The following is a 15,820-nucleotide window of genomic DNA, read 5'->3' on the forward strand; positions in this document are numbered from 1 at the left end:
GACAAGAAGCAAGAAAAAAAACAAACATGTGATTTAATTGTATACAGGATTTAATTTTATTTGCCGGTTTATTTTGATATTTACACACTCCAGTGTCCTGTTATTTCTGTAACTTAAAAAAAATACAGATGGAAAAGTCCATGCTTTCTTAATCACAGCTGTTGCCCTCTGAACTTGCTCTGTAAAGAAGCGAACGTACTTTTCTACGGACTTATAGCTTGCGCTACAATTTAACCAGCTGTTACTCTTTCCAAACTTTGCAGGCACTTTTTATTTCGACGTTTTTCGCTACAACCCGCTGCCTTTTAATAAAGAATTTCTCTCTGCCTTGGCAATTCTTCCTCGTAAATTTCCGACCCAACAAGTGCCCTCTTACCCTGCCACCGCACCGGGCTCCTTTGTGTCTCAGACCTCCCTCGAATCCTTCCCGATTCCACTTCATTAATGACAAAACCAGTAAGAAACGCGGGGCAGGCAGGACTCCAGGAAACTGTCCGCATTTTATCATGTCCTCGGACAATACGGAGAGGCAGGGCTAAATCCGCCCGGGCTCCAGGACAGCAGCGCGGAGCCCTTCGGCATCCTGCCACCTAGTGGAGCCGGGCCCGGGGCGCCAGCCCATCCCGCACCGCAAACCGCACCGCAAACCGCACCCCGCACTGCACTGCGCACCGGACCCGCATCGCATCCCGCACAGCACCCTGCACTGCGCACCGGATCCCGCACCGCAAACCGCACCGACCCTGCACTGCACTGCGCACCGGATCCCGCACCGCGCACCGCATCGCACCCCGCACTGCACCCCGCACTGCACTGCGCACCGGACCCGCATCGCACCCCGCACCGCACCCTGCACTGCGCACCGGACCCCGCACCCCGCACCGCACCCTGCACTGCGCACCGGATCCCACATCGCACCCTGCACTGCACTGCGCACCGGACCCCGCACCGCACCCCGCACTGCACTGCGCACCGGATCCCGCACCGCACCCCGCACCGCACCCTGCACTGCACTGCGCACCGGACCCGCATCGTACCCCGCACCGCACCCCGCACCGCACCCTGCACTGCGCACCGGATCCCGCACCGCACCCCGCACCGCACCCTGCACTGCGCACCGGACCCCGCACCCCGCACCGCACCCTGCACTGCGCACCGGATCCCGCACCGCACCCCGCACCGCACCCCGGCAGCCAGAAGAAGGCGGGACCAGCTTATCCGGGCGTTCGGTGCAGGGCGCCTGGCTGCCACCTCCCGCCGCCCCCTGCTGCGGCAGTGCCAGCCTGCCAGCCCCTCCAGAGGTCAGGCAGTTTAAGCAGGAACGCGAACCAGGATTCAGATCCCCCCTCTGCACGAGGCGGGGAAGGCTGGGATCCCACATGCTCCACCGACCTCTGCGAGAAGTTCTTTGGGTAGGCCCTGACGTGCAATCACCTAAATGTGCCAATTTTTTTAACTTCATTAAAAAATGGTGAAACATTAATTTAAAGACAGAATCAGAGAATCAGCTAGGTTGGAAAAGACCTTTGAGATCAACGAGTCAGACTGGAAAGTCACTCTCCTAAACAGTACACACTAGCCTGCTACAGGCTCTTCCCCTTCCCAGCCTTTGGATCTCTGGTACAAGTGAATAAAGCAGAAACTGAGCAGGGGATTAGAATTTTTTTTCTTTTTTTTTTTTTTTTTTGTAATTTACATTAGAAAGTGAGGTATGTTAGTAATTTGAAACCATTAGTGGATCAGGTCCAAACTAGTTAAAATGTCAATGGGTAATGAAGTATTCTTCATAACAGTATCTCCCTGTGGCTATTACCATAAGAGCTGATTTGCACGCACTTGTAGCAAATTTGGGACTAACAAAGACATCCCATCAATCATTGTTGATTATGTAATTTTTCTTACATGAAAAATTCCACGAACTTTCCCTAATTTTGAATATTTCTTCTCTAAACTTAGAATATTTCTTTGCCTACTTCCTTAAGTACCAGCTATGGCTATGTTCACCATGGAGTGATGACTCTGTAATCCAATAGTTTTGCAAATAAATCAGATGCTTTCACATACACACATTCCTCAGTCAAAAAAATCCTTAATTCTTGGTTTTGTTTTACATATTTATTGCCATTTTTCTCTCATGTATCCACAAAGTCTCCACTGGTGCAGTTCTTTGCTTATTTCAGACTCCTAATCTTCCCAGGGATCTTGAACATACTCAGCTGACACGAATGTAAAAGTCATTAGCATTACTGTGAATAGGAATAAACTGAATATTTCTGTTCATCTCTAGGGACTGAAATACCACCAACTTAAGTATCACTTATGCATTTCATTTACACAAACTTCTTTCACTTTTACAGAAATGCAACTTGATACACTGAGACAACAGCTACTTTATCCTTTAGATGCACCCACATCCACTATCGATCGGACTTTACTCTGAAGAAAACACAATGAGACTGCGTTAGCCAGGCAAGACAATGGGAAGATGAGTAAAGGCTGGTTCCCTGTGCCATCACCATGGTAGTTCTGGCTCCCACTCTCCTGCAGGGGTAACTCAACCAGCGAGAACCAACAGGCTGGGCCGTGGGTAGACTGAAGTCACACACTGGGAAACAGACTGGCTGCTTGGATGCTTCCATGCTCATGGCAACTTAAAGTGACTTCTACCCTGGGGACTGTACCTTGACCTCTCTCCTGCCTTTGGGTACATGTTCCCATTGTGCTCCAAAGCCACCAGGCTGCATGTAAAGCTGTTTAAGGCTTCTAAGCTAGCTGAGAACACCACTAGAATGCTGCATTTTCACTGGGATCTGAACTTAGGAGGAAGAAAACTCAGTGCTTTGCCATGCTAAGTAATGGTACAAAGCCATGGCAAGGGGCAAGGCAGAAAAGGCAGGGCATGAATTTGCTTTAGATGCCATGAAGTCACCAAAGTACTTTCCTAGGTACAGAAATACTTTGTGGGTCTGGGGCTTGTTTGTTTTTTTTATCCAGCTGCTGGTTTTCAAGAACAGGAGGTGGTGATAGTGGTGATGGAGAAGATTGTTTAGTTGAGTGGTGGTGATTGTTCAGATTGGGCTTTATGATCTTGGAGGTCTTTTGCAACTTAATGATTCTATGATTCTAAAAAATTAATTCTATTTGGATTTTTGATTAATGTCACTGGACAAAGGGGTAGAAATTTTTAGCAGAAAGAGAAAGCGTGATCATATTAAATACAATCTTCTCAGAAAATGAAGCTAAAGAGCTGTCAAAACTAACACTTTAAGTCACTGTTTTTCTCTTGTTGCTTAAGATGAAAAAGTTCTTTGTTCAGTCTCTCAATTCTGACCTAAAAAAAAAAAAAGTACTTCATTGACCTATCAATGACATTTCCAACTAAACCCTCTATTTTTTCTGAATACTTCAATTAACTGGAAACTATTTTTTTTTTATTATTAATAATTTTGTTTTGAAATGTCTCATTCAACCTCAAAGAAGTCTGGTCTATTTTATATACATATATATATATGTATGTATGTATTTTTAATAAAAGCAAAGAACTTTATCCACAAGTCTGACACTGGTCTTTCTCTCAAGCTTCCCTGTACACTCAGTTGGACTAGGGTTCCTTTCATCATTCCAAGTAATTTCAACAATGGTGGGAAGCTTTATGTCAAATCCTTTTAAAAGAATGGCCTTAATACATGGGTCAGGTATAGCTCCTCATATCTCCTACAAGCAGGGAAAGGAGTCTGGCCACTTTTCCATAGGACAGGGCTTCAATCTACCCTACAGTTGTCAGCTGCAAAAAATTGATTACTCTGTCTCAGAGATGCTTACACACATTAAAAAACTACTCAAAACAGTACGGCAGCAAGAATGAAAGAACTCTGTCAGCTACAGTTTTAAGTATATGTATAAGTTATTATTCAGCACAAGCATTCTACCTGATGACTTATAAACATCTAGTTGCTGAGGTCCTCACAGTATTCTCTAGTGGAAAAATTAGCAACATCTTACTTTTCATATTGTTTGTCAGTTTTGGCTTATACTACTATGAATTCCAAGAGTTTCTCTGTTCCCAGGAAATATATTGAAAACTGAATCTTAACCAAGATAATAGCTAAAGCAGCATTCACTTAAAAAGTAAACTATTCCCAAATATTTACCAGACAAATAGTTTTTGAGTCCACATTCATAATACTTTTAGAATACAGATGGACATGCAGAAAATGCCAGACTGACAGCCGTTGGATCCATTTCCACAAGCAAAAACTGTATTGAAGTACATTGTCTTAATACTGCTAAAATTGATTCAGCCAACACTTCAAGTATTTGCAGATTAAGATTCTTAATCTATGCACACTGAATACTTTTGACAGAGTTATGTATGCTTCACCAGTATCTGTCTATATTAATTCAATGCATGGTCTCAAAAAATACAGAAAACAGTTTAATATTCCAGAGGCATGTGTTTTTGTGGCACAACATATGCAGCTGGGAGGTGAAGTGCTGTGAAAATACCAGACCTTTCATTCTGGAATAGGTAAAATGGGCAGATCCCATTTTGGTAAGATCTTACATGGAAATCACAAGAGGGAAAACAGTGAAGAATACATCACAGGCTTGATGAAGGAACAGCAGAATAGCTGTGTGTTGGTGCTCAGTATGGTGCAACTCATACTGAATTTGCAGAGGTTGATTTTTCAGACACTACAGGCACACTTCTTCGAAGCACTTGCACACAATTTTCAACAAAAATTGTAACACCGCACCACATGGAACCATCAGACAAAAGTCAGATATGTTCATATGCTGTTATTTGGTCTATGGAGTTAATAACTAGTACAAGAATAGCTTTTTAAACTGGAAAGTATTTTTAAGTCTTTTGTTTGCACACATAAGGGAAACGAAAACATTATTTCATTCAGAAGCACATGATTCTGTGACAGCCTATTTCTATTTATACCAATGCATCAAAACAAATAAACTTTTTACTTAAAACTTTTAGACCTACTGAAGTGTCATTTTGATTTGCCTTTCTACATGATCTATCGAAGTACTGACTGAAAACTTGCTGACTAAGTTGATGTCAAATAAAGCCCTAAAGGATCTAGAATCTGAACAGAGGAAATTCAGACTTTGGCCTCAAATACATATGATAATGATACTACTAATTTTTCTAAAATATTAGAAATTTAGAAATTACTCTGTTAGTAATCCTCATAATATCAAGATTTATTATGGGTGTTAAGTTTGTTCACAGCTTAATCAGAAACAATAATTATCCTGGCAGATAAGGTATCTGCATTTAAAAAAAAAAAAAAGACAACTTTGGACAAATGTTGAAACTAATGTAGGAAACAACAGGTACATTCGGGGTATGGGTAAGTAATGTAGGGTACATTTCTTCACTTTGCACTTGATAAAATATATTTGGTTCCTTAGAAGTTGCAGCAGAAAATAGTTTTCTGAAAACTTCAGGGTTTGTTTGCTTTCAGTCTAGAACTAGTGAGAGGAGTTAAGAGCCTGAAAATCCAAGTGACACAAGCTTGCAAGGTTTATGTTTCCAAAGATAGCTTAAACTTCTTCCTCTTCATACTGTCATGTAATAATCCCAGAACAATGGTATTATTGAGGTTAGAAGGGCAAAAATCCAAGACTGATACTTTCTGTGACTCAATAAAAGGCACACGCCGGCAATCTTAAACAGTTGAGCAACAAAGATTATTGAACTACCTAGAGCATAACAAAAAGTGCTTAATTATTTACAACCGCTTAAAAGAGAAAGAGTTGGAGTTCCTGACAGAGCCCTGAGACTGGGATTGTCTTTACTGGAATGTTACTGCAAAGATCATGCAGTATAAACTCTATCATGTGAATCCATGCAGCACAATGGATTCTTAAACCATTTCTTTTTGAAAGTATGATTAGTTTGGTGGGTGCTAGTCTTGCCTAAAACAACTCTACATGTGTCCAAATATTTTCTGAACTTAATGGAAAAGGTTGGAAACAAGCCACCATTATTCCAGTTACAAAAGAACTGTAAGACTTGGTCTTTTTTTTCTAGTCTTGAAATAGTCTAACATTGCCTCTGCAATTGCCTCTTCAATAAGGAAGTTGCCTTAATATTCAGAATAAAAAATAAAAATTAAAAGAAAAAAAAAAGACAAGATAATCGCTCCCCCTAAAGTTATCCAAGAATTTTGAACACGCTGCGTGGGTAAAGGGGCAGACAGGACTCCACATGAAGACAACGGGTGGGGCAGCATACAATCCTCCATTTTCCATGCAGCTCTCTCAGCCCACATCCATCCCATTTCCAGAGGCCATGCTGAGATCCAGGTTAGTGGTTTAAAGCCCTGTATTTAGTCAAGCTTCAGAAAACCAATAAACTTTTCAAGCACAAAGGAACAAGGATTGGGTCACGGACTGACATTTTTACAAAGTTTTCTCCCAGCCAAAATGAAAAGCAATGTCTTTTATTTTTTTCTTCTTTTATTTTTTTTCTTATTTTAAATGGCAGATGTCAGCAGAATATGAGTTACTAAGTTTAATCAAAAACCTTTCACAGTGGACACAATGAAAAATTTATATGAGGTTAAAAGTTTCCTTTCATGAGATCCTGAAGCTACTTGTGCTAAACCAAACAGGTACAGCTGTATTTTGAATAGTTAGATTTTTGAGGCTAAAAGCAAGATCTCTTGAAATTGTGTAGATTTATCTTAAGCTGTGATTTTTTACAAAATACCCTATGCCTTTTCTGCAAGAAAAATGTTCCTATTACATGATAAGAATCATGTTAGATAATCACAGCACAGTGGTGTGTGCTATCAGTGACAAAGTAGGCATCAGTCTTGAAGCTGTCCACAGAACTGGTTGATAAAAAAGCATTCCTCCACTTAAAAGGGAATTCCTGAGATGCAAGAAATGATCTTTTAAGATGACACTTTTTAATAAAAATTGCTAAATTGCCAGATCAGCAAGTTTGATCATCAAGACCAGCCTGCTACTGTTGCAAGTAATAAAGTGATAATAAGTAATAAGTGATAAACCTGCAGAGGAATTCAATCCTACACACCCCTAGGTAATGCAGACCAAAAAATACTTCCCAGGGCTCTAGGCAAATTAAGGCTTATTGTAAAATACTGGCTATCACTGTTAACACTGCAAAAATAAGGGAACAAGGAATATAAAGGTACAGAAATTAACTCAGGTCCCTGACTTTTGATTTATTTACTAAAAAACCCCCAAACTTTATATACTGATATAATAACATATATAAAGGAATAAAAAGACGGTCAACTGAAAGGCTGAAGCACTTTGCAAAGACTTAAAAACTGCTGATGAAGTTCATGTTCCACTGAATACTGCCCATGAACTTGCCACTATTATAGTGCCATTATCTTCCATGCCTGGTAAGAGACCTACCTGGATGATAATTCTGAGATGAACTTTCTGAGTTTGCTCTGCTAGAGCTATTTGACTTGAAGACAGTCAAGCACCCAGTCATGAGCTGCTTTGTGGAGCCCAAGTTGCAATCCTTTATTTGAACCATTATCTTTCAAATGAGGGACAATGTGGTATTTTGTTTTGTTTTGTTTCTCTGGGCTTTTTTTTGTGAAAGGAAAGGTGTTATTTGATAGAGGAAAAACAAACAAAATCAGCCAACAAAACCAAACAAATCACCCTGGTCAAGTGTCTCAGTTTCTTCCCACAGAAAAATGGGAGAATGGATAATCTCTTTTGTTTTTATTTTTTTTTTTTGCATGAGAGTAGAGAGACACGGTAATGGATTCTGAGAGAAAATAAGAAAAAATGGACAAATTTAACAACACTGAGCACTGAAAAGACAGACTCAAGCAGTTCTGAAGAGTTATCAGAGAAAGCATTTTCAGATTAGAGTCTAGAATCAAAAAGGCTCTTTTAAAAGTTCTGTTTTATTTTCCTACCCAGGGGTTTCTATAATTAGGTAGCTACAATTAGGACTATTAAGTTGGTCAATGTCTGCCCAATACTTTCACAGCAGAATTTAAAAAGCCAGGTATACACAAAAATAGTTATAACTAACAAACTGAGTTTATTACTTAAGAAAGGGAAAATATTTACAGTTTTATTTCTAACTGCATTTACCACAGATATTAGAAACAGGAATTTAATACTCTAGCCTTACATAGACATCTCCCTTGCTGGCTAACAAAAACTTAATTTACACTTCCCTGTGTCCATGTGAAAGGAAAAATGTGATCTATTAATGCACATAAATGGGTTATAAACTAGTATAGCCACTGAGGGAAAGAACTTTCTGTGGGTCTAATTGTAGTTAGCACAATGAAAAAAGAGTGGACAACACAAGGTGTAAGTTATGAGATAGAAACTAATAATCAAAATATTTAATTATATTGTACAGAAATGAAATGATTTCTCATCAAATATTTGTTTCAGTCTCATTCATCTTTGCTCAGAACAATAGCACAGAAGTTAGAAAACAATGAAAAAATTATGTATTTGAAATAATATACACGAAAGAGAAACAATATCAAGACTTGTTTACACTTTTGCACAATACATAAGTAATTTATTTGATGCATAGTTAAGCTGTGAAAGTCAAAGATTCACAGCTTTGTTAAGCTTATAAGGACTCAGGACACAAACAGACATGTATGTAGGAAGGGAAATATTTACAATAATTATTTACTAAAATCTGAAGTGCCTGTTTATTAAGACAATCTCTATTTCTGTGAATTTAGTATCTACTATATGTAGTTCGTCACAAAACATCTCCTACTATAGCTTTACTTTTTTCACAGTCATATCCTTGACAGGACCCTGAATAGGGTAGATAGTTCTGTCATATACATTTGGCAGCAGGAAAGTAAAGAATTTTTTATTGACACAAATAAAGACAATTTCATTCTGACAGAAACATAATACAGCAAATTAGAAGTAAGAGATATTTTCCATTTATTTACTTTATTACCATGTAAGTTGTTTTCCCTATTATTGCAGTGCTACCTAAAGGTCAGCTAAATCAGGATTCTAATCACTCTCCTCAAACCATTTTCATTTTGAAAGTAAGATATGACAAATAAGTGAGACAAACTTTTAGATTGTGAGAAAACCTGTAAAAACAAGAGCCAGCAGCATGCATTTTAAAGGCTTCTCTTTAAGCTCACCCTTTACCCAAGCTCAGTTACCTTTCTGCTTGTCTCAGTCAAGCAGACCAAACACACTTTTGAAAGAGCAGGTTCACCCAGTTATACCTGGAAGAAGGTGGGCAGGGGTGCATAAGTGGAGAGAAGTCAGAAAGAGAAGCAGACATTTATGATTTTTTGAAAGATGTAGTTAAACAGAGGTGTGGTGAGATTTCTAACTCCCTTCCTTCAGAGATGATTAAGAACACCAATAAAAAGACCAAAACTAGAAAAAAAAGTTGAAGGTTGTATTTCCTGGATTCTAGATGCTAAGCTGAGAATAGAAACACTGAAGACTAGAAGAAAGGGAGTAACAGAAATAATGAAATTTTATTCTTCAAAGATTAAGATAGGAAAAAAAATCAGAAGAGAATTTTTAAATGGATACCATGCTGAAAAATGTAAATATAACCACTGGTGTGGCTGGCACACCTCATTTTATATATGTGTCAATGAAAAAAAGAAATTTTACATAGTAAAAGAATCCCAAACACCAAAACGGCAAACAAGATGATTGTCTTGAGATCTGTCACAGGAATTCTGAACAGTGAGCATATGAGGAGGCAGTTTTCCTAAGCAATGAGACCATTCCAGCAACTTACTGTCTAACTACAAATATGCTTACTTTACTACAAATGCCTGGGGAAAAGTTCTCTCTCAAAACAGAGGGTAGAACACCAAGTGCCTACACCCAGTCTAGCACATTGTCTAAATCCAATGAGCCTGAGTTGGTAGCTTGTCACAAATAGTCTGCTTGGGCAACCAGGAACAGCAAACAGATTCCATTGCAAAAAGGCAGCCTTTTAAAAAGGAAACACAGAAAGAGTAACCTACCCTTATCTGGACATAGCTGAACCCAAGCAACAGCCTTGTTAACAGAAGGAAAGATGACCTATAGAACAGTGAAGAAGAAATACCCACCATATAACAGAGCTCATGAGAAGGGGTGCTAAAATTTGCTGTGTAGGTATATCAGTTGTACATATGTGGAGACCACCTCATTCCCACTTGGGATACCACCCCCATAATTTATTCATGAGAAATTAAATTAAAACTGGTGCAGATCAGTGCTGCCCCAACAAGAGAGCGCCTGCTTGGTGATATTTCCCTGCCTGATCCATTATTTTTAGGTACTAAGTTTCTATTTAAAAAAATATCCTTTGTGTTCTTCTAGGAGGTTGGCATTTTTTTTAATCATTCAGCATAACCCAAGCCAGGGTCCACACCCATCAGAGGCTTGCAAAACCCAGAATGCTTCAGATATTATTTATCTAGAAAGAGTCCTTAGATCTTACTTCCTGCAATTAAAATATATATATATATATGTGTGTGTGTGTGTGTGTATCTATCTATCTATCTGTATCTATCTATCTATCTAATCTATCTATCTATCTATATATATATATATATATAAGTGCTAAAAGAATGAAGGCAGAGGATGGTAAACAGCAGCCCAATCAAACCAAGTAGGATGTTCCTTAAGTTTCTGCTGCAACTCAGTAACGGATGAAGCATGTGATCAAAACCCAGCCTGATCAATCAAAAATCTCTTTTTTTGCTTTTTAATCATCTCTGGATCAATTAGATGTACTACTCCCACATGCTATGCTTATGATTAAATTTATTTTCAAACAGCAGTTTCAATGCCATTAACTGAATGCTGCATTACCAAATGCCTTTCCTTATACTTAATCCACTGTTCTCATTATACTTCTGTCATTGCTGTTTTGATCATTAACTGTATCACTAGAAGTGGCTTAATAATTACTCATTGCTTCTAGAAGCCTTAGTATAAAATTCTTCCTGATTCTTCAGGTTTTCTGGGAAAAAAATATTTTTTATGGCATCTTTAAAACTTTTAACACTATTTCTAAAGTAGTTGCAGTTTTTTAACAGTCTCCGAAAAGTATTGTAACAAGTACAGCAGTGAGTGTAACAGTTCAATATGACAATTGGATGTTCATAACACAATCATTACAAAAATCCATCTGTAATCAAAAAAAAAGCAGTCCTTCCCAGAAGTCCTCCCAAATAACAGTGTAATGAAACATGCTACTACTGTTTTGCAGAAAAACTCCCCAAACCAAGATCTGTATTTACCATCTTATGCTCAAATTTAACACTTCCTCAGGAGCTGCTGGTAACATATTAGACAGGTTCCCAGGCTGTAAACTTTTTCCTCCATCACTCTAAATTTCAGAGACATCTAGACAAAAAGAATTCATACAGGAATTAAAGCTATGTGCCTCTGCATGAAAAAGACCACTTGAAAAAGACAAGGCAGAAGACTTCCTGTTGGCAGTATTCAAATAAAATAAGTTATGTCAGCAAAAAATTACAATCAAGAAAATCTTCCTCAATCCAAAAAGACTGTTTATTGCTTTTTCTCAAGTAAAAATATAAAGTCTGAAATGAGACAGTATGGCTACTAAAACCAAGCATTCATACTCAAAAACATCTAGGAACTATTACTTCAGAGGGATCCTGCCCTTCAGGCACACCACGTCAATCGTAAACACCTTGCTCTTACCGTGACACCGTATTCACTGCACCACCTTCTGCCTCACAGATCTGGAGAACACATGAAAGCAAATATCTTAGTACCAATTCAGGTAAGACCTGACAGATCTGAAGAGGCATGCAAGATGTGGGGTTGCAATGCCTTTCTGTGGGATTATACATTCTCAATACCTACTCGTATGCACTATGCCCCTGAATCGTCTGGGGCTCTGGCCAGATAATTGCCTAATGCAACATGATGTGAGTATCTGCTGTTGACTGTGAGACTCTTTTCCACACAGTGACTCACAGCTTTGTAACCTCAAAGGTGCAACACTAGAACGTGTTGCAAAATAATCAGCGGTGTCATGGGCAGGTAAAACAAGACTGTTTTGCTACTGCATACAAGTAAAGAGGCTGGAATAGTAAGTAGATGTTAAACCCAAGTCATCTTTATGTAGCAAAATTAGAAACAGTGCAAGCAGGAGAAAAGAAAATAAATTACTCTAAATTATTTGACAGCACGGACAACCTTAACATTGCTTCCAAATTTAATGAAGAAATCCAATTCCTTTTTTCCAGGCTAATGCTCTTCAAGCTAAAATATGCTTTAAAAGTCACATTAATTCCTTAAAAAAGTAGTTTCTTTCAACAAACACTGCAGTCTACAGATTTATTTGTACATACTCATGCTATGCTGTTTAGGTAATGTAGGTGAGACTTAGATGAGGTTTATCCTATTTAACACTTCTGTTAAAACCCATTTTCCAATCATGTATTCTTTATATAGAACATCAAATTTACATACAAAAAATTATGAATCCCAACTTAAACTGATCAAAAAGAGTCTTGAAAAGACTTGAAGTTTATGGAAAAATAGAATTTTCCCATACTGACCACCCAAATCTACACACAATGTGCAATTTCAAGTGTTTCTTTCAGCACTAGTTCATTTTTGCTACAAAGAAATTATCAGTCCAAGAACATAACAAGTTCAATAATGTATTTACTTTCTCAATATGTCTTCCTCTACCTCTAAACAGGTACTTTGATGGTTTTAAGACCACTGCTCAATAGAACACATACTTAAGAACATGTGACAGACTAAGAGGCATGTAACATGCTCCACTGTTGTTTTTTATTTTTAAATCTGGCAGGGTAAAAAAGCAGCAGAAATATCACAAGCTGCTCTAGATAAATGAGTGTAACATAATGCAGTGTTTCTTATGACTGAAGACAAGAAAACAATACAATCACATTACAAAGATTGAAGATAAATCTCAGAATTGGAGTTCTTAACTATTGGAGTGCCATCTATTTCCTTCTCCATGGCTGACAATCAAATTTCCACTGACTTCAGATCATGGCATTTTTTTGTGCTAGGGGCTAATGAAATACTGTTGTAGTACAAGACAAAGCTACATCACACACCCTATGTGCTTCATGCACTAAAATTAGTGGCAAGCAGGCCTAAAACCAAATTATCTTATCAAGAAGTAAGCAAATATGTTGCCATTTCCTGGTACACTACACTTCAGGAGAAATCTATGTGACTTAGTAGAGTCTTAGCTATTACTTGTTAAAAAACTCAGTGCATTCAATTTAATATCTTAGAATTCCACAGTTGTTTAATTTGAAGATCTCAAGCTGCTTTGCAAAAGCTACTAGACTAGGTAAAGTACACACAAGCATAATGGTGTGCTTAAATAATATTTAAATAATAAATACTGTTCCTAGATGAATACATAAATCTTAACAACAATATCCATTAATAACTGGTACTTGATGCTTTTGAGTCACTCCAGATTAGAATGCTTGTGTCTCTGACCACAACAGTACTAAGCATACAATACTATAACTTCAGTATGAACTACATAATTTTTCTAAAAAAAGCTGTTATGGAATGATAGAAACATTTTTCGATATATTTAACCACCATGCAAGCAGCTTTCTTTAAACATTTAAATCTCTACAAGTATATGAAATAGAAAATAACTGTCTACTGTGACAGTCTCGGTTTCTATTTCCTTCTCCGGATTGCCATAATATTCCTACCATCACAATCTATTGAACATTTTTTAAATGTTTTTTCAGTATTGTATTTCTTTTTGTGCTGATTCCTGTAAAAGATTTGGTGTGTAAAGGCCTTCTCTGTTCAGCATAAACACAGCTTAGTAAAACATTAAAATTCCATTTTTAACATATTGATATAATTTTATTTTAGCCAAAGCAAAGCCTAGAGAGGAGTGTGGCATTTTTAATGGTATTTTGTAAGTACTGGGCTCAAGGAGAAAAGGTGATGACTTCTTAAGAAATGGACAAAGTCTGAAAGGTCTTCCAAACAGGCAGCACTACTGAGCTGCACGGTTTTCCTTGTCCACTGGCCTCCTCCTGACAAAGGGAACTTTCTCTGCCCTCAGTTTGGTAGAAATCAAACGTTTACCTACCTCCATGATGAGTGCAAAGAGTAATTTACTTTCCTTCCCTACCCTCTCTTTTTCCCCCTTTGGATAAATCTTTGTGCAAACTGAACTGGTATTGAATGATTAACACAGCTTTCTTTCTTGCTATGATACTTTCAGCTCCTGGTAAAACTAAGCAAGATCAACTGTAGAAGCAGTAAAATCTCTCACGTAAAGGAGGGAGTGGAGTAGTATGCCTTGTTCTTCAGAGCTGGAATGGAAAAAGGATGGTTAAAAGTGGGAATAAACAGGAAAACAGGCTAGGTAAAAGAGCAGCATATTTGTATCTCTACTGAAGTCTTCTGATTTATTTTTACTATTTGCATATACAGTGCTTGACTGAAAAATCCAAAGCCTAGAAAGAACTATAATATAAACAATTCTAAAACCTGTGTAGTAAATATGTGAACATTACGAAGAAAAAGAAACAAACACACCAAATTCCTTTTTATTTTTTCTCCACAGCATTATGATACTTTAATTATGTTGTCACTTCATCTAAATCTGTCCATCCCATTCCAGATAATAGAAGCCAAGTAAGTCTAACAAACAGAAAACCAAACCGAACAAACAAAAAAAGATGCTAGCTAGAACCATTAATTTCCCAAGGACTCTCCTAAACTCAGAATCAGAGGTTAGATATCCTGACACCCAGATGAAATTTCCATGTACCAGGAAAATCTTATTTAAAGCACGCTGTCTTTTGTCTGCTCTTCTAGATGCTGACAATAATAAGATTCCCATCAGTGTCACTCCTGCAAGTTAATTCTATTACACCATGAATTATTTAAGTAGAGATACTAGCAAATTATGAAGCAGGTTTGTAGGAATATTTGCCTGTCCTCTCCACTTGAAATGTCCAATAAGAGCTTGCTGCCAAAGGAGCATATGGAGATTTTGCAGGTAGTTAGCCAGAGGATTAACTGGAGGTTTGTTACAACTGGCTGATGTGGACAAGGAAACCTATGAGCATGCCTCTTTAGTGCAAGCCATATGGTCCATTTTTCCCCCACATACATCTGGATTTCAGATACATTCCATGATGAGTTTAGATGACCTGGTTAAAGAAATGGGTGTTTCAAGAAAAAACACGGAAAATAACTATATGGGACAGAGGTAAATTCAATTATTGCAACGCCTCATAGGCAATTTGGTTTCCAAAACTTTAGTGCAAGGTAAGCTTTGCAGGAAAGCATTATGAGAAAGAAATCTAGATCAAAAAGCTGGTGGCAGCTTATATAGCTGCACTAAGAAAGAAGGAGCTACCTTCAATAGCCTTGACAGTTCTGGTATATAGGATTATATAGGACTGAGGGAATTTTACAGTATCAAAGTAGATAGGAACTAAGTATTTTACTGCACCAGTTCGACAGAAGGTATAATTTTTATTATAGTAGTGTCTGTTGATTTCATGCACTGAAACTAACGAGGTTTTTGTAACAAGAGAACTGCTATATCTATGGCAACACCAACTTGAATCAAGAAGCTATGTCAGTGGTTAGAGACTTATGGAGAAAAAGCTGCAGATACATTTACAGGATCTTATGTCAAAACATGATTCTATATGAGCACACAGGAGGCTGGACTGTGGCCATTTAAATATTAGGGATTTACTAGAGGGAAGGAACCTTTTAATATAAGCTCAATAACCATTGCTTTAGAATCATAGAATTGTTACATTCG

General features: G+C 38.0%; 1 protein-coding gene across 1 annotated transcript; it reads right to left on the bottom strand.

Annotated features, from left to right (window-relative positions):
• Window positions 1-39: 39 nt before the first annotated feature.
• On the bottom strand, window positions 40-3,547 carry LOC147653488 (uncharacterized). Its single transcript, XM_086887029.1, has 2 exons — window positions 750-3,547; window positions 40-659 (listed from the first exon to the last, which is right to left on the bottom strand). The coding sequence occupies exons 1-2, from the start codon at window positions 1,478-1,480 to the stop codon at window positions 536-538; spliced, it is 855 nt and encodes a 284-aa protein (XP_086743155.1). The 5' UTR covers window positions 1,481-3,547; the 3' UTR covers window positions 40-535.
• Between the last annotated feature and the right edge of the window lie 12,273 nt (window positions 3,548-15,820).

This window comes from Cyanistes caeruleus, chromosome 4 (genome assembly GCF_971803275.1).
Source record: "Cyanistes caeruleus chromosome 4, bCyaCae1.hap1.1, whole genome shotgun sequence".
In the NCBI taxonomy this organism is placed as follows: Eukaryota; Metazoa; Chordata; class Aves; order Passeriformes; family Paridae; genus Cyanistes; species Cyanistes caeruleus.

What these genes read in the sequence shown, in the direction of transcription:
- LOC147653488 (XM_086887029.1), bottom strand. Translation starts at nt 1,480, where the DNA reads ATGTTTCACCATTTTTTAATGAAGTTAAAAAAATTGGCACATTTAGGT. An exon ending in GGGATCCGGTGCGCAGTGCA is followed by an intron (nt 660 to 749) that starts GTGCAGGGTCGG and finishes TGCGCAGTGCAG; the next exon opens with TGCGGGGTGCGGTTTGCGGT.